Consider the following 19,907-nt stretch of genomic DNA (forward strand, 5'->3'; position numbering starts at 1 on the left):
GACAATTCGGTCAAAACCTCGGGCTTACGTTCCCCAATAATTGCAGAAAACATCGCAAAGGCCTTGGCCCAATTTGAGATTGTCTTGTCAACCCTGAATCCCGCCATTTTGGCTCGCCATACACTCGGGTGCCACAAATCCTTCTGTGTCTTAACATACTCCCATCTCGCGATGGTCAGTTAGCAGGGAAAACAAATTCACGTACTTATCAGCCCATATCAATTCTTTCGTGGCCAACGGTATATGCTGGACCACCTTTTCCCGTCTTGAGGGCAAAGACCCCTCCCTTGCCATTGGCAATGCTTGCTTACCCGGCTCCATTGCTGTTCCCGCTGTTTTTTCGACACCAGCTGCCGGTCCTTCCGAGGTCACCTGTGGGGGGAGAAGAGGGAGATTCGCCTTCACGGCATCTCGCGACTGCCGCAACTGCTGCATTAGTAACTTGGCCTCTTCGGCTGTGTCTCCCGGTGCCGTAGCACCCCCCATCTTTCTGCCAAGCCATGCGGCTAACTGGGCAGCTAATTCGGGAGGCATGTCTTTCTCGCTGGCGGGCGAAACAACAACCGGAATCGGTTGACCCGCGTCGGGGATCGATACCGGAGCCTCGACTGGAATGACCGGGCTTGCCGGGGGTAACTCGGGAACCGGGACCTCCTCCCCCGCCGTCCTATTCCTGACCCTTTTCCCCCTGCCCGCGGGGACAACTCCCGGCAATGCCGGGCCTATAACTTTCTTCGGTTTACCCGTTTTGTTCATCGCAGCCATCTGCTTCTTCATACTCGCCATATCTTTTATCAGCATGCGAAGCATCTGATCAGTCCCGGACTTCTTTCCCGCCTTCTTGCCAGGCATTGTTAACGGATATTCAATCCCCGTTGCTCAACACGGTCCTGGACCCTTAGGCTCGAAGTCCTGAAAGAGAGACAAAATTACAAGTTCTCAAAATTGCTCCTTGTTCCGTCGAGGGCTCACGTGCAACGAGAGGGTGCAGCTTCCAAGCACAGGAACAAGAGGATGCTTCTTCGGATTGCTGCTCTTTTTATTCCTCTTCGGGAGGGCGTGTACCCTCCTTCGGTACGCCTACGGGGCGTGGCCAACGGTGTAGGTGTCTAGGGCAACCCTTCTTGGGCGGGAAAAGGCGCGCCCCGGCTACGCCGCTTCGGGCATACCAGCCGTGACACGCCCCCTGCCCAAAATGGTTTCCCGGGGGGATCCGGGCCCCCTACCATACGTTCGGGGGGACCGAGTGGTCGCCCCTTTCCATTCTCCTTGCACTGAGGTTTTTCAACCAAAACGAACCTTGTGATAAGTGGGCTATGGTTTTGAGTTAAGAAACCTGTGGTTTGTTAGTCGTCAGTTCGCAGCTTCTGCATTTACATCCGTGATATCTGGTTTGGTTCCTGAACTCTGATGCTGTCTTGCCAAGTTCCTGGGTGAGTCGGTGAAGTGAAGTTGGCCTTGGGGGTGGCAGATAGTGACACCAAAGTCTGTATGCTGGCCTCTGGACAAAATAATACCTTTCTGATCCCATATAGATGCTAACCAGATTAAGAGCCTAATTAAGAATTAGGCTTTCCGACCGCCTGAAAACCACGTCGCCCACAGTGCTGGCGCTCTTTAGACCGCTGTATTGCGAGTTGACCACAGTACCGCTGGTGTGGCTGCGGAGATCTTGCAGCGGTGGTGAGTTTTCTTCTCATATGTATGGATGCCTGTGTGAACATTTCGACTGCATATGTGTTGAATGTACTTATGCACGATACATGTTGAAAAATACCATCTACTCTTTGCCGAAGTCAGACCCATATGTGAACAGTCCTGGCAATGGTTATATAGTCAAAGACTCACCTGTAATCGCCTCAGTCTTAATCCTCGGGGTGAAAATGCTGCTTTGAAGGGGTGAAAATGCTGCTTTGAAGGGGGAACCTGAAGAAAGGGATACTCGTTTAACTCTGCCTGGAAAAACAAGAAAGGGGTGAGTATGCACCCCAGGTCCTTCATTTCTGCCACCTTGAAGCAGATGGTTGGACCGCAGCGGTCGGGTGAGTTGCAAAGCCAACTCTTAATGCGCACAGCGGTGGAGAACCTCCGTACCGCCTTATGGCAGCTGCCTTTCCCCGACTGTGAGGCCGGCGGTCTGCTGGTAGTCTTCAGAAACTCAATCTGCCCAACTCGTAATGAGATTGCAGCGGTCAGGCTGCCACCGCCGTGGCGGTCCACGGACTGATAAACTTGTAATAAGGCCCTAAGTTGGTCTGGACTCGTTTGAGTTACTCTAGTGCACAATGACCTCTGCATCACTTATTCCTATCTCTGCTATTGCTGCCCTTTTCCCATGTTAGACTATTTTTAGCTGAGCTTGTTTCCTTGGCCCTTTTACTTTGTGCTGAGTTGGAAAATAACTGACACGTGCCGGTTAGCAAGTTTTCCCTTATTGATTGCACAGATGAAGATTAGAAGTATGGTGTGCACATTACCTCCAGATGCCCACTTTCTTTTTTCAACCAAGGTTTCTGATTTGGGCACTTAGCCCCTCGTTACAGATTATGCAACCAAGGATATGAAATCCCCACACAGGGTTAACTGGTACCTGGATGAGGATGTTGTCTGGATGTTGTCTGTTATATTTAATGGAAAACGTAAAATCCTTGGGGCAAAATCAATTCCAGACTGGTGAAGACACACATTTGTGTTGCTCTCTATGGGACCTTTTTATAATACTACCAAATAAACAAAAAGGGGTCAAAATAAAATCATCTATGGCCAAAGAGTACACATATGCAAGAACAGGAGTGAGGTCAGAACTGGAAAAGAAACTGCCTTTGTGAAGTCTAATGGCAGCGAACCACTGGAAACTCATTGTGATTGATGCCCTGATTACAGCACCAGTTGTGCTGGGGTTAGCTTTGGTGAAAGACGGGCAGTCCTTTGCATTGGGCATTTCCTCTCCAACGCTGCAAAAGGCTGTCCAACTGTTTATAGAAGAATTGTGCTATCAGTGGTGGAGGCGGTAGAAAGCCCAGAGTGTCAGTGGAGGGCCAGAGAAGACGATGAGATGCCTATGAAGTTAGACATTCCCAGCATTACTTGATGGTAGCCCCACTACCCTGAGTTGGTATAAATACTCCGAAGATAAACTGGGCCGGCAGCCATTTTAAATTCTAATATAAAAATAGGCTGTGGTAAGCCATACATACTAAGCTATTTAGCAAAGCAGACTTGATAAGTAAGCAATGTGCCATGTCACCTGCTCAAAATTATGCAACCACTTGCTGTTTTGCAACCAGCTGCAGAGGTGGGCTATATAGCTTTATAGCCTGCTGACTAGGACTTTTCCAGTTGTTAAAGTCCCTGAATCGGAGTTATAGGTAAATTGCCCTTTAACAATAGGTATAGCCCGCAGCAGCAAGCTATTGGAACATTCCACCTACTAAGGGTTGAATGTTCTAAATTAAAAAGAGAGAAACAGAAAGGCAAACTTTGGAATGTTGGAGCTGTGGGCTTACAACAGCCATTGTAATCACACAGCTACTCCATTTTCTTCAATGGAGCTCTCAACATTCCAATGTTTTCATTTACCAGACTCCAGAATAGCCTCCGATTCAGAGGGAACCGTGTCAAAACTGAAGGATGCAGTATGCGGGAAGGGAGAGTAAAAAGGCTTGTGACATCTTCAACTTGAGGAGACAGTAAAATATACATAGAACAGCACAGTGCAGTAACTTAAAATGGCTGGTATATCAGAAGGGATAGAGATTACAAGGGAGCAGGAACTCCTTGAAGCGTTAAAACAAGCTGGTATGAGATGCAACCTTATTCAAATGCTTTCAGGTGGAACCAGTCTTCTGTGTGACAGGTACAGACTACCCCCTTGGGCCCATTAGAACTCCTAATCCTAAATGATCATGGCTGTGATGTCATCATGGTATCGACGCTGTTCAGATCTACTAGGAATTGTTCAGTTTATCATCCCGCACTTATCCAGAGCAATGAAAATGCTTTGAAGAGGTCAGAAAAAATGTGTATAATTGAAATGTGTGATATGGTGCACTTCCCATCCAGGCTTGCAGTACTATGGAAGGAAAATATTTTATAATTACACAGATCAGTAACCGTTTAGGATATTAATATAGAAGGCACAAGAGCGAGAGCAAGGAAGTCCGACTAGGATTTGAGAGGGAAGCCCAGAAGAATGAGAGGCGGCAACAGTAAAGTGTCATCGGCCTTAGATGCAAAGTTGATCAAACCAAGCAGCAAAAGATGGGGTGTAAGGTAATTTCCCGTGGTGCTGGAGCGAAAAGAAAGAAGTGTGGAAACGAGTCCAGAGTGACCGTGATTTATGTGGCTTTTGACATGGCATGAAGCATAGTAGTGGCAGCAATATGGGGGGGGGGGAGGGCGGTGAGGGATCTGGAACATTCATGGTATGGGGTGGTGACCAACATGAGCGGTTTGAGATGGGATAGCAGGGAGGACGGTGTAGTGTATATTTATATTTTAAATGTTCTTTGCTTTATGACATTTATCGCTTCCACATTTGTGGATGGAGTGCCAGTCTGGGCTTCTCCTACTGTTGAGTCAGGGGTTGGGATCTGTGGCTGGCAGACTGTATAGTCATGGGTTGTTCTCTCGATTAAACCTTCTTGACTTGCCTCATCCTGTGCAAGTCCCATTACTACATAAAATGGCGACAAGGATGGGATCACCCTAATTTTCACAGCCCGCCAAGACCAAGATCTCCATCTGGGTCTGTCTGGCATCTTCGCTTCAAAGACAGAGGTCGTGGTTCGCTCATGGTTCGCTTGTGAGCATCCGAAGAAGTGAGGGCCATCAGAGACGAGTAGAGTATGCTGGACATTACATTTCGTCAATTTTCCTTGCTGGTCGCGAGCTCGACCAAGTTCATTGGCTGGTCTAGAGTCCCCTGTACCATGTGTTCGAGCATTTGTAGATTATCGGATGCGAGCGCCAGGTGCTTGAGCAACACAATTTCTTGTGCCCTGCAATGGAGAGGCAGTGACTTCAAGTCAAAGCAACGCGTCAGCACGCTTGCAGATGCACTGCACGGCCGCCGCCATCATAGCTTGGGAAAGGCGTTTCGAGTTAGTACATGCAGGTTGTTACTTCCCGACGGGATTGGATTCCCTATGCAATAGACTTGAGGGTTTTTACTCCCTGACTGAAGGGATCGGATTCCCTACGCAATTGACTCTAGGTTGCTGGTTTAGGAGCAAACATACTATGTATTTCTCTTTTGTGGGATCCGCTAACAGTCTGTTTTCAAATTTCTTGAAAAGGAATTTATTTTGGAGGGCTATACTTGGTTGTCACCTACAATGGCACTCACTTCGCTTCTGAATATATGCATGATTTCCTGAGGAGTTATGATGTGAAGCGCCTAAAAGTTGCATTGTGTTTGCCTTCTTCAAACAGGTTGGTGGAGCTAGGAAGCACATTTATTAAGGAAGGTATCCAGATTGCACTTACGTCTGGTGTAGATATAGGTGATTTCCTTAAGAAGATGGTATGGAGCTATACCATCTCACCACATTGTACAACTGGCATACCTCCTTTTAACCTTCTCAGAAGAAAAGTTCACACAGGTTTATTTCATAGATGGTTTGAGGACATGAGGTGGAAGAGCAATGTTACCCAACAAGATGATAAACGTGAGGCTTCTTCTAATGTGACATTGAATCAGGTTAAAATTTAAAGTTACTATAATGAGAATCATAATTCATTGGACACTGCCTTCATTGGTTGATACTGGGTTCTAATCAAAAGATCAGTCAGTCAACAAAGGTGAATCCAAGTCTACTGCAGCAGTAAAAGTTATCAAGGTGAGCAAAGGGTCGTTATTAGCAGGGAAAGGATGGTGGGAAAGGGTACAGATGGTAAAACTGATTCGGCAGCAAGCTGAAATTATTGGAAGGAAATTAAATATAGACTCTGACTGCTCATGTTGGTTACAGTTTAGTTATGCATCTTCTGATCTAGCCAGTAGTATCAGTCACAGTCACGCTGTCTTCAATATGCCACAGCCAATTCATGAATCTTTACAGGAAGGGAGAGTATTACTTGACACTGAAGTTTAAGTCAAAATATATAATCGAAGCGTCAAGGCACCTAGAAAATATGATGACTGTTCTGTGCTGATTTTAGGTCTACTCTGTACAATTGTTCATGTAATAATTGTTCTTGTATTACCTTTATGATTTTGTTTAGAAAGGGGGAGGTGATGTGGTGTATATTGCTTATGTTTGAAATGTTCTCTGCTCTGACCTGTATTGCTTCCATGTTTGAGGATGGACTGTCTCTGCGATTCTCCTACTGTTGAGTCAGCTGTTGGGATTTGTGACTGGCACACCGTCCACGTCATGGGTTGCGCTCTCGATAAAACTTTCTGGACTTACCTCCTCCTGTGTAAGTCCCATTATCGCAGAGGGGTAGAGCAATGCCTATATAATTGCAGAAAAAAGACGAGTGGATTTTGCATTGTTGCACTGTGTTTACATGGAGCTTAACATAATTGGCAACAGATTAGTGAGTGGGTAGTTTTGACAAGAGCAAGAAAGGAAATAAGTTGGGGTCAACAGATGCTTCTAGAGAATTTGTGGGGTGATCGTTGGGAAGGGTTTTTAGTTGGGCAGAGGTGGTCAAACCATGAATTTGTACTACTTCACCCTGTCAATAATCTGAAGATTTGAAGCGTAGAGGTGACACGCAGCTAGCTACTACAGGGACTAAGTTAGGGAATGTGTGAATGATGTTCCTAACATACAATGTAAGACGTCTGAAACCAAATTAAAAAGGATATTGTTTAACCACAGCAGTAGTTATGCGTCGGATGTTTGTTATTTGCAAGAGACACACTTTGTGTGGGTACAGAACATAGTTTTCCTCGTATCATACAGGTATGATGTGAGGGATGATGTGAGATTTCCATGTAGAATGGAGCAATAACACGCCTTGCAAAAAAATTATTACCAATGACAGCCAAAAGGGTGTGGAAGAATGTACAGACAAATTGTCATTATCTGGATTCCTCGGAACAGAAACTTAGTGTAACCATAATGTGTAAGAACCATATGGTCCACAAACTAGAACTTTCATGCAGAAGAAGGTTCAACTGGAAGTCCCGGCAGGTGCATATACCTACCATTGGTACAGTTGCACTAGGGCCCGGTGCGGCCCATTGAACCTTAATACCAGCTGTGTTTTACTACCACAACAGAAGTGAAATGGGACATTTTTCTTGCTGTCATCCTTGCTATGCGACCTAGTTCCAGCAGAGACAATGGTCATTGACAGATGTTTATTTGCAGTGATGGACTAGAGACAGCAGATTACTCTATTTTGTATAGGATTGTAGAAGTGTTGGGTCTTAGGTGTGTTCATTTGATTTAGAGTTCTCTTAAAGCTGGATTTAGCTGTTCCTGTTTTTTGTTCCACTTAAGGGTGCCCTCCCAGGTACTGAGTTCAATATTTTTTCTGGGGCATTAAAAACTGCTTTCTAATAATAAAATTAGGGATTGCAAACTGCCGACTGTGTCCATAATAGACACCTGTTTAATAAGGGAGCAGTTGAATATTTATGAATACGACTGAAGTCTTTTTTTTTTTTACGGTTGAATGAGACATTGGTGACCATGCAGGAAAGTTAATTGTAGGCTTGTATGCCCGGTATTAGTGGGAGAGTGATGGTTGATATTAAGCTGCGGTGTGGGAGTAGAGGACGAGGAATGAAGGTGATTTTGAGAGATCATGAAAGAAGTTGGAAAGACAATTGATGGTAGAAACAAGCAACCAAATCTCAGAGGCCACTGTGGAACCCTCTGGTTCCAAATGGATTTATTTTGGAATATTTATTAAAGCTCTTGAAAACAAAGTATTTGAACTATATCCAGATTAAGCACATAGACCCGTGGGGTTTCATGCCAAATAAATCTAACCAGTATAGACTCAGAAGGCTACAACACGATGTGCCATGGGTGCATGCGTTGGGTCTGTAGAAGGTCTTGCATTAGATGCTGAAAAAGCCTTTTGTCCCTGAGTTTGGTGCATGATACCTTTCCTATAAAAATGCAGCTTGTAGATGGATTCCTCAAATGGATTGAGAAACTGTAAATGGGACCCACTTAAACTGCGGTTCTCGTTTTAGAGGCTGTGAGGACAGGCACAATTGATTTGCTATTCCCACTCAAGCTATGTTTGTATTTCTTCCCATCAGAATAGATTTGGGTACAGAAGCGGCATATTTCAATGACTGAGGATTGTATACTATTATACCACGGAGACCTGTAGTTTGGCTCTGGGCAGTGCACATACCTTGTATATTTGGTAATTTACCAGGATTCTTAATCTCCTGGGAAAAGTTGGTGGGTTTTACCCGTGTTGTAGAGGGAAGAGACCGTCCTAAAGGACTGTAATTTGCTTATAGGATTTTAAGTAGGTAGGAGTCATGGTGACGAGGAAAATGCTGTACACATAAGGATTTAAAAAATTAAGATTAGGGAAAGGAATGTCATTCTGGGCGAAAAGGCGTACTCTTCCCATCGTGTAGAGGGTTCTATATTCAAATTTTATATTGCACTCTAAACATAGACCGCTTCAAAACACAGTACATAATACTAAAGGATTACTTCAGGGAGCTTCTGAAACTGTTATGAGAAAGGGGAAATGAGAGAGTAGCTATACATAAAATTTACAGGACATTGGTTTAGTACAGCAGTCTGCACGAGGAGAAATAAATGAATGAGGTCACTCCTTGAACGTGTATGGACAGAAAATAACCAATCCTGTCTCTAGCACTTAAAGTGGCACATTGGACCATGGAGAGCAAGATTAAGATAATTGGGGGTGAAAAGACATTCCAAGGTTCAGTCCATCTATTAGTGGGAAACTGGATGGCAAAAGGGATGGGTTTAATGGAGGTGATAACATGGGCATCTTCAAGTTAGGAGACGTGATAGACAAAGATCGGATTTAATCTTTAGAGGAGCTCCAAAAAAGTATGACTTGGGCCAAGAACAGTTTTATAAATGTCTTCTATCGAGGTATGTATCTATGACCTATCTTTCAAGTAGCCAGGAAATACCAAAATGGAGCCTGATGGACCAGGCTTTTGCAAGTAGAACTAAGAAAATTACACCCACAGAGATCCAACCCCTCCGAAAATAAATAAATAGTGAAGTAATTTTGCACACTTATATTACTTTTTTAATGTTCAAATTTTGCCTGGTAAAAAACCTGGTGAGTTTTGCATGTGGAAAAAGGGTAACCACTGAAGAACTCTCGGTGTTGCGACGCGGCTAGGGTGACTGACTCTGGAATCTGGGGATCACGGTTCGATCCCCGGCACCGGCGGCAGGTCAGCCCAGCACCATGTGACTCTGGGCAATAGCTTGCTTAATCTTCCCGACGGCCCCCAGCGCCTAGAGACCCTTACGGGTGATTGTGCGCTTTACGAATGTGTATTATTATTATTATTAGTTGCTCTGTGATTACTATGTTACACAACTTTACACAAGTAGCCTTCCCATGCCCGATTAAGAAAGGTGGCAACGCCAGTGCATAGTGTCTAAGAATGTCAGACCACAATGAAATGCCTCCTGATGAACAATGACTTCTCCATCATTATGCCTGGGGTGATCCTGATTAGTCCAAGGATGCCCACAATAAACCAGGAGTTGGACCCCATTAACTTGGCTATGGTTCACCATTGTCTGGGCACAGTCACCATTATGCAATGATGCTTGTCTTATGGGACCATTGTCCCAGAGAAGAACTTGATTGAGAGAGGGGGCATCAGCTGTTCTTGTGATCTCATTGTAAAATGTTGCTCCTTTTGAGGGGGACAACACCAGGAACAGATGCAAACACACCCAGACTTGGGTGCATAAATGTCCAGTTGTGAACACACCCTAGCTCATGCAACAAGTGGGACACGTGCCACTGCTCATGCTCGGCTCCCTGCTTTTGGACATTTCCTACAGCACGCAGGGACTCTCGACTCCAGCCTTCTCAGTTGCCACAGAGATAATATTACGCACACTCAGTTTGTGCCTCAGCATGGGAAGCTGAAATTGGTTTGGCTGGCTGTCGGTCTGAAGGGTTAGAGAATGTAATTTCTGGAAGTCAAGGGAGCGATTGGTGGTTGTTTCTGTGATGGGTGGCGATGCTTGTTTTGAGGTTGGTTTTGGTTTATTTGTGATGGGGAGGCTCTTGATGTAGGTATAGTTTCCAGTTCACTTGGCAATGCAGAGACTGGATTTAGTTTAGTAAGTAATTTGATGTTGCCGTTTTGTGAATAAAGGAGGGGTGGTTTTGGTTTCAGCCAACGGTGGGGAACATAGTTAGTCTTTCTTTTTGTGTGTGTGTGGGGGGTATTATTGGTCTTATTCCCTGCATGGAGTGGAAAAAGAGTGTGTGGTCATTTATGGGTCTGTAACTGGTAAAGAGGCTAGTTGGAGTTTTGTGGGTGATGGGGAAATAGTTTTGATTTTTCCTGGTAATGGTGGAGCTAGATTTTGTTTCTGATTAGGGACTGAAAACTTTTTCTTTTAATTCATGTAGTCCTTGGGTGAGAGCAACACTTATTTTGATTAGTCTATGTGAGCTGGTTTTAGTGTGTGTGAGACATGGAGTGGATGTCCATCCTCTTGATAATGGAGAGTGGTTTTGATTTAGTCAGGTTTTGGGGTGGTTGCGCATTCTCTTGGTAAGAGAGAATGGTTTTGATTTAAACCGGTTTCGGGGTTGTTGTGAATTCTCTCTAATAGAGTGATTGATTTCGATTTAGACCAGGTTGGAAGTGGTTGTGGACCCACTATTAGTGGAGAGAGGGTTTTGATTTAGACTGCTTTTGAGATGTTTTGGGATTCTCTTGGTAACAGATTGGTTCTGATTGGGGTTGGTTTAGGGGTGTTGTGCATTCTCTTGGTTTACAGATTGGTTCTGATTGGGCTGGTTTAGGGGTGTTGTGGATTCTTTTGGTAACAGATTGGTTGTGATTGGGGCTGGTTTAGGGGTGTTGTGGATTCTCTTGGTAACAGATTGGTTCTGATTGGGGCTGGTTTAGGGGTGTTGTGGATTCTCTTGGTAACGGATTAGTTCTGATTGGGGCTGGTTTAGGGGTGTTGTGGATTATCTTGGTAACGGGTTAGTTCTGATTGGGGCTGGTTTAGGGGTGTTGTGGATTATCTTGGTAACGGATTAGTTCTGATTGGGGCTGGTTTAGGGGTGTTGTGGATTATCTTGGTAACGGATTAGTTCTGATTGGGGCTGGTTTAGGGGTGTTGTGGATTGTCTTGGTAACAGATTGGTTCTGATTGGGGCTGGTTTAGGGGTGTTGTGGATTCTCTTGGTAACGGATTAGTTCTGATTGGGCTGGTTTAGGGGGGTTGTCGATTCTCTTGGTAACAGATTGGTTCTGATTGTGGCTGGTTTAGGGGTGTTGTGGATTCTCTTGGTAACAGATTGGTTCTGATTGGGGCTGGTTTAGGGGTGTTGTGGATTCTCGTGGTAACGGATTAGTTCTGATTGGGCTGGTTTAGGGGGGTTGTAGATTCTCTTGGTAACAGATTGGTTCTGATTGGGGCTGGTTTAGGGGTGTTGTGGATTCTCTTGGTAACGGATTAGTTCTGATTGGGGCTGGTTTAGGGGTGTTGTGGATTCTCTTGGTAACAGATTGGTTGTGATTGGGGCTGGTTTAGGGGTGTTGTGGATTCTCTTGGTAACAGATTGGTTTTGATTGGGGCTGGTTTAGGGGTGTTGTGGATTCTCTTGGTAACGGATTAGTTCTGATTGGGGCTGGTTTAGGGGTGTTGTGGATTATCTTGGTAACGGGTTAGTTCTGATTGGGGCTGGTTTAGGGGTGTTGTGGATTATCTTGGTAACGGATTAGTTCTGATTGGGGCTGGTTTAGGGGTGTTGTGGATTGTCTTGGTAACAGATTGGTTCTGATTGGGGCTGGTTTAGGGGTGTTGTGGATTCTCTTGGTAACGGATTAGTTCTGATTGGGCTGGTTTAGGGGGGTTGTCGATTCTCTTGGTAACAGATTGGTTCTGATTGGGGCTGGTTTAGGGGTGTTGTGGATTCTCTTGGTAACAGATTGGTTCTGATTGTGGCTGGTTTAGGGGGGTTGTCGATTCTCTTGGTAACAGATTGGTTCTGATTGGGGCTGGTTTAGGGGTGTTGTGGATTCTCTTGGTAACAGATTGGTTCTGATTGGGGCTGGTTTAGGGGTGTTGTGGATTCTCGTGGTAACGGATTAGTTCTGATTGGGCTGGTTTAGGGGGGTTGTAGATTCTCTTGGTAACAGATTGGTTCTGGTTGGGGCTGGTTTGGGGGTGTTGTGGATTCTCTTGGTAGCTGCAATATTGGTTCTGATTCGTACTGGTTTAGGGGTGGGTGTGGATTTTCTTGGTAACAGCGAGATTTGTTATGATTCGGACTGGTTATGGGGGTGGTTGTGGAGTCTCTTGGTAATGCCGAGATTGGTTCCGATTCGGACTGGTTTAGGGGTGTTGTGGATTCTCTTGGTAAGAGATTGGTTCTTATTGGGGCTGGTTTGGGGGTGTTGTGGATTCTCCTGGTAGCTGCAATATTGGTTCTGATTCGGACTGGTTATGGGGGTGGTTGTGGAGTCTCTTGGTAATGCCGAGATTGGTTCTGATTCGGACTGGTTTAGGGGTGGGTGTGGATTGTTCTTATTCAAACTGGGTTAGGGGTGGGTGGATTCTCCTGGTAACCGAGATTGGTTTTGCTTTCTGTGGGCCGCTGGCGGTTAAGTCCGGGTGGTTGAACCGGTTGCTGCGCCTTAGATGGCGGTGCTGGCAGCGGCGGCGGAGTTCCCGCCCCTCAGACCCTCTGTTAGTGCGTGCACCGTGGACACCAGCGGGGCTATCCCCGCAGAGCCGGCCGGGGATCCCGGGCCGCAATGTGCGCAGCAGCAGCAGCATCCCCTGTCGCCGCCTCCTGAATGCCTGTAATGAGATGCAGCAGGCGGCAGTGTGGGCGGAAGAGCTCCCCCTTCCCTGATCCCTCCCTGATCCCTCCTCCTCTCCCCGGATCAGGCCGTGAGCTGCCGATCGCAGACAGGCTGCGGCGCACACTCGATCATGATGCCCCCGGTGAGTCTCCGTGCACTGCTGCCGCACACTCGGCCCTTTGTCCCCAAACACTGCCCCGTGCCTCGGCGGCCCCGGCCTCGGCGCCCCCGCGGGCCTGCGCAGCCGCCGATCGGCTGCAGAATGAATGGCCGGGCTGCAGCAGGCCAGGGCCTAGCTCTGCCGGCTTAGACAATGGGGCCTGTGCTGGCTCAGGGGGTAGAACTGGAAACCGGGGCCCGAGGGCTCCGCTGCCGGGGCCTGACCTCGCCTCCCCCGAGCCGGGCCTTTCCCTCGCCCCTAGCCGATTGTCGCACGTTCGGGTGCGATGCTTTCAGATGAATGCTTTCTTTTCTAATCTTTCTAATTCAGTCGAGATCTTGCAGATTTTACCTTTTGGTCTTGATTAGGGGGAGCTCTTTCATTGTTTTAACACTGGAATGCGATAAAATACACCTCGAGTAGACTTTATGCCATTGTTGTGCACTGTATGACCACACTTCTTGGGTCACACCGAGTACCCCTTTATAATTTACCTACTCGTGTTTTTGCACCCATACCAACCTCCTCCGTGAATGGATTTATGTCGTGGGTATAAGGCCCATAAAAACCAGCCTTGCAGCCTTAAAATTGCCTTGTAGTGTTAAACATTTGTAAAGTGTCTTGAAAATGATTTGTGCACATTCCTTGTGCATGCAAACTTGTGTGCTGCCATGCTACTAGCTTTGCCGTCTGTGGTAGGGACCAGCGTTTGTTTCCATGTAGCATGATTTTGCGTTCCTTTGCATGGGATGTGTTTCTGCTGAGCAGCGGGGATTGCTGGGAAGCTTGGGGACATCAGTTTAAATCCAGGCGCCCGGCCGGTTCGCTTTTCTGGTAGTGTTTTCTCGTTCTTTAAAAAGATGCCTTCAGTTTCCATATTTTCTTCAAAGAACTCTTGTAGCAAGTACCGCTTAAGATTAAGTAACATTAAGTTAAAGACTAAGGCCCTCATTGTCAGGGGGTGGAGTCAATAAATTAAGTAATAAGTTATAGACGTAGGCCTTCAATGTGAGCATCCTGCTAATTGTATTATGCGTGGTAGCTACTGTTCCTACCCATCACATTTGTGTTTTGGGATACATATAGGTGAAACCTGCGCATATTTAATTTAGGGGTGGCTGGGTAATTATGGAGCGTGCAGATTTTTATGTGGACCCGCATGGTCCCCCATACCTCGTAATCAAGTGAATGTTTATCGCACCTGATACATTTCAACTCAGCAGATTCTGATTTTATCTGTTGCGATAAATATTGCACCAATTTTTAGTAATGAGAACTTTAGTCTTTGGTTATAGCTTAGATCGAACTACCCTTATTTTGAGCAAAGCCACAACCACTCTTGCTACTACACTTATCGTAAGCCTCACATTCTAAAGCACCCCAACTGAACGAAGTGCCTATCCTGGAACTTAAGGCAATATTGTTTCCATTATGTGTCCTTTTGGCTGGAGTATTTTTTACTGGCAACAATGTATCTTCGAGCTGGATCTTTTGGGCGGTTGTCTGGATAAACATTCTTTTAGACCAGGGTTCTCCAACCGTTTCTGTAATAAGAGCTACTTATGTTCAGTGAAATTCCTCCCCAGCTAATATTACTAGAGATGTATTCTTGCCTTACGTGGTTACTATTGCAATAGTGTCCCCCAAATGCACAATTACCAGTAGTGATTACTTCAGTGCATCAGGTTTGGTTGTCAGAAGTAATGTAAAAAGTCTGTATATGCAATGCAACTACATTAGTAATACATAATAGCCACATTTGCAATGCCCCCCCCCCCCCCCCCCCCGGCAGCAAGCTAATATTAGTAGTAAGTCTGCCCAAAACGATTTGATTTATATCACTCAAATATTAGCTTTAAATATATTTTGGAAATCCAACTATTTTCCCCCCAAAGATCAACTTAGGAGTCCTGAAAATACACGTTTTTGTGTCGGATAATTTTTTTTCAATATTGGCGTATAAAGTTGTAGAAAGCATGTTTTAAACTGAATGCCTTTTGAGATCACCGGCATATTCGCAAGTGTTAGATGTTTTTGGTCTTCTAAAATGTGCACTGTCTTCTATTATTTTCTGTGTGCGAAGATTTTCACCTAAATATTTTTCGATGGTGAATTTTTTTTAGGTCTCGCCTGGCGTGAGCAGCGCATGCGCTGCTCTCGCCATGCGAGGGCTTCTTGGAATCAATACGGTTCCAGAAGTCTTGTCGCTGCTCCGCCTGCAATTTTGATTTGTGCGCATTGATTTGTCATGGATTATGCAAAGCAATGTAATGATTGCCCCGGAGGCAATCATTACACTGAGTGTTGCCACCCGGTCTGCTTTTGGCCCCGCCCACCGGGATTGTATCGTTTACTTGCGGCGGGAGACAGTGTCTTCCACTAAGCACTTTTTTGTGCGCGCTTTCACGTTTACAATGTGGCCACACGCAACGCCCGATCATTAGCAGCCTCATGTTTACCATTGTTTTTTTTTTTTAGTCGCGCAATGGCGACAGCTATTCATTGCAGGCGCAGGGGGAGGGAGTACACGTTCTGAAAGAATCACTAATGTGTCTTTTGGGAGGGAATGGTGGTTAACTGAGCACTTCGTGCCCCTTCGCTCCCAGCGTACCCCTGGCTGCTGCCTACCTCTCTTCCCCTGTGCCGGACTCACGCCTGTGCAGATGCCTCTCTAGGAGGCCCTTGTGCAAGGTAGGGGGCACGCTGGTTTACCACCTATGAGTTTGCATACTCCTGCAAGGTGATAGTGCATTCCTTCGTCCAGTCCTGCTGCTGACAAACGCCCACTATGCACAGAGCTAGTGTCACATGTGTATTCATATGGAGTCTGCAGTGCCTTGGCAGACGCGCTGTGTGGTCTTGGGCCACAGTTGTACTGCTAACAGTGCCTTCTTGCTGAGGGGTTGCGTGCAGCTCGGTGGGCTGGCGCGAAGTTCCTGTTTAGTGCCCCTTAATTCACACTAAATAGTAAAATTTCGTCAGTAATTACAGAATTAACGATGGCGCAACAGGCCGCACGTTTATTGCAGATGGAGAACATGGACGCCACATGGAATGGAAGTGCTTGCACATGCTCCGGGATCACCTCTTAGCCAGCAGCTTTTGTCACTTTAATCCGCATGCACTAATATTTGGGGAGTCACAATTCATTCAATGTGAGGGGGGGTTTAGTGTGGGGACGCAGGCCGCGCCCCCATATTAGCATGGCTTGCATTTATAATTACTTCGGTATATGATGGAGGCCGTAGCCCCCTTTCTGTACACACCACAGGTTTTGATCTACCCATGTTATAGGGGTTGTGTGGTAAAACGGAACAATCGGAGCCCTGTATGGGTCAGCTGGGCTGAAAGGCGCTCTCGTTATTGTTCTGTCCCGGGCTTTGGGGGCAGAGTGGTATTTTAAGTGCCCCCATCCTCTTTAACCCCTTCGCTGTGGCGGCAATTCCGAGCGGCGCTCACATGCTAGTGACGGAACCGCTCCGTCACGAGCTTTGGTTGAGCTGTGCTCATGACGGAGCGGTTCCGTCATGGCCCCGCCCGCTCAATGGAACGTCCAGCGCAGGCGTGGAATTCGCGCCGCGCAGGCGCGCCGAGCGGGCCATGGCGGAACCGCTCCGCCATGAGCACAGCTCAACCGATGCTCGTGACGGAGCGGTTCCGTCACGAGCATGGAAGGAGTTAAGTAATCGATTCAAGTGCTGCTGAAGTGGCTTTTACCTGCCACTCCTTCAAGCTCTTTGCCGCGCAGAGCAGTGCCCCGTCTGTGTAACAAAGACAGGGCCCATACCTGGCAGTGTCTGCCCCCGGGAGCACTGCCTGTCTGCACACACCGACCAAGGAAAAGCATGCAGGCCAGGCCCATTACCCTGCCTCAGAGCAGCAGCGCAGAGAGCAGCCCCACAACTCATGGCTCCTTTACAACCCTGTCCCAATAATACACCACTGCCTCTGCGCACACCACGCCAGTTGCGGCATGCGCAGCCATGCCTTGCCCGGGACCACCGGGCAAGAACAAGGTTTGTGACACCCACTACTTTAGAACTGTCCAAAAAATAGCCTCACTGCCCCTTCATACACATTGCACGTGCCAGAGAAAGCATTCCCAGAGGTCCAGGCTACCTTAGTGAACTGCCCCTTCTGCAGTCTCCTTCAACAAAGAGCGCTCAGATACGTCAATGTAACCCCCTGTACCCTATAACGCCAGGCTTTTACGGCTAATTGGGACCTACCAAGTGTTGTTGCCAAAAAACTCTTCAAGATGCCTACGCAATATTGCCAGGCTAATACGGAATGAATATAACCTGCATCAACTTGAACGCAAATTGATGCGTGACAGCCACGTCTTGCCTACGGTGCATAGTCCGTTGAAACCGGAACGCGATTCTCGCGTCGCGGCTTAATCGACCAATCAGGCAAAGCTCTTCATTATAATCCTAAAGATGAACCCACTATATCTTTGGAGATAGGGATCGAAACGTTCGTCGACGGTTTGTGCAGTACTGCTCTTTCTATAATTTGTATTTTCTATGGCAGTTACTGTGGGTTTGAGCTTATTGAAAGTTTCTATTGTACTATAAGCCACCCTTTTCTCCTCTTTTGCCTGTTATTTTCTTTTCTATTTTTTCCCCCATGTATTGTTTTCCTTGACTTGGTACAGGCTTGTGCCCAGTCATTAATATGTGACTTGTTTCACCTTATTCTGTGTATAACGTTAAATTATATTCAAAATAAACACTTCTATGTCCGGCTGGACACTGAAGAAGAAAAACACACAGTCCTTATTCTAAGCCTGTGATAATTATTCCTTCAAGTATCACTAAAGCCTAGGACCTTTGTAAAATAAAAATACGTTGGCTGAGAGGTAGCCAACTCTTTTATGTGGTGCTTGCTGGCTGGGTGGATGGTTGGTTTTCACGAGATAGCGAAGAGTACGTGGTTTGAGAATGTATAACTAGTTTACTGGGAGAGATGGCATATTTGAGGAGTCCCATACTCGAGCTGCTTTTGTGATCTACCTTTCTCATCGCAAGACTGTTGATACCGAATTTAATACTGAATATCATTACTGTTGGGGTGTGGCAAATGTATCGTTCAGCGTTGGGTTCAGTCATCTGCTTGTAAAATGCATGGTTCATGCTTCTTCTACTGCGATCACACTGAGGTATTCTGCGTCTCTGACCCATGTAGCCCTCTTCATGGAGTGGAACTACTACTATTTTATTTGCATCTGTATATTGATTTCTACCATTAATGCGGCATTGTATCTCAATCTGGACGTGGTTTTCCCTTTGTGTGGGCTTCCATGTGCTAATAATTGTCTGTGTTTGCGTATGTAAGACAGTTGAGTTTGTTCAATGTTCAGTTCGAAAATGCTTCTGTAGCTTAGTGTGAAAGTGAAATGAGTTTTGATCTTGGGTGCTCAGTGTGGATGAGTGTGGTAACTGAATTTTCATGGCTTTGGCTTGAGTGGTTGCTTGTCCATAGCATGTGCTTTCTGTGGAAGACTGTTTATTGATGTATCTGAAATAATGGTGTGTGATGATAGTGTTGGGATAAAAGTACTGCTGAATATCAATTGAAACTAAGGTCCTGGGCTATCCAAACCTTGGCAGCATGAGGTAACAACTGTCTATAATGTGCTAATTGGGAGGTTTTATATGTTCGTGCACAAATAAAAAATTTGCTGTTTACAGAATATATCTGTAAACAAGCATTTACAATGCAAAGGTCTCGGCATTATTAAAGGTAGAGCTATTGGCATTGCTCATGAATTTTTTTTTTTCTTTAAAAACAAATAAATGGTGTTGTGATTTACAATGGCAATAGGTGAGCATTAGAGAGTAGTATAGAGTATTCGCGGACACAGAGCCACACACACAGCGAGCCCCACACACAGCCAGCCGCACACAGTTGGCCCCGCACCCAGTTGGCCCCGCACCCAGTTGGCCCCGCACCCAGTTGGCCCCGCACCCAGTTGGCCCCGCACCCAGTTGGCCCCGCACCCAGTTGGCCCCGCACCCAGTTGGCCCCGCACCCAGTTGGCCCCGCACCCAGTTGGCCCCGCACCCAGTTGGCCCCGCACCCAGTTGGCCCCGCACCCAGTTGGCCCCGCACCCAGTTGGCCCCGCACCCAGTTGGCCCCGCACCCAGTTGGCCCCGCACCCAGTTGGCCCCGCACCCAGTTGGCCCCGCACCCAGTTGGCCCCGCACCCAGTTGGCCCCGCACCCAGTTAGCCCCGCACCCAGTTAGCCCCGCACCCAGTTAGCCCCGCACCCAGTTAGCCCCGCACCCAGTTAGCCCCGCACCCAGTTAGCCCCGCACCCAGTTAGCCCCGCACCCAGTTAGCCCCGCACCCAGTTAGCCCCGCACCCAGTTAGCCCCGCACCCAGTTAGCCCCGCACCCAGTTAGCCCCGCACCCAGTTAGCCCCGCACCCAGTTAGCCCCGCACCCAGTTAGCCCCGCACCCAGTTAGCCCCGCACCCAGTTAGCCCCGCACCCAGTTAGCCCCGCACCCAGTTAGCCCCGCACCCAGTTAGCCCCGCACCCAGTTAGCCCCGCACCCAGTTAGCCCCGCACCCAGTTAGCCCCGCACCCAGTTAGCCCCGCACCCAGTTAGCCCCGCACCCAGTTAGCCCCGCACCCAGTTAGCCCCGCACCCAGTTAGCCCCGCACCCAGTTAGCCCCGCACCCAGGCAACCAACCCGCACGCGCGCACGCAGCCGCACGCGCGCACACAGCGCCGCACACAGCGCCG

The 19,907-nt window shown here is 47.1% G+C and overlaps 1 protein-coding gene across 4 annotated transcripts in view; it reads left to right on the forward strand.

Moving 5' to 3' along the window:
• Positions 1–19,907, forward strand: part of TOP2B (DNA topoisomerase II beta) — a 683,650-nt gene that overhangs the window by 51,969 nt on the left and 611,774 nt on the right. For 2 of the 4 annotated variants that reach the window (XM_086942135.1, XM_086942136.1), the window contains exon 1: positions 13,013–13,133. The exons of the other annotated variants lie outside the window; for them this stretch is intronic. In XM_086942135.1, coding sequence (XP_086798261.1) covers positions 13,122–13,133 — 12 coding nt within the window. In that variant the 5' untranslated portion in view covers positions 13,013–13,121. Of the gene's footprint in view, positions 1–13,012; positions 13,134–19,907 lie in introns of those variants that run through there. 4 annotated transcript variants of the gene reach the window in all.

The sequence above is a fragment of the Lissotriton vulgaris genome, chromosome 10, assembly GCF_964263255.1.
Source record: "Lissotriton vulgaris chromosome 10, aLisVul1.2, whole genome shotgun sequence".
Taxonomy (NCBI): Eukaryota; Metazoa; Chordata; class Amphibia; order Caudata; family Salamandridae; genus Lissotriton; species Lissotriton vulgaris.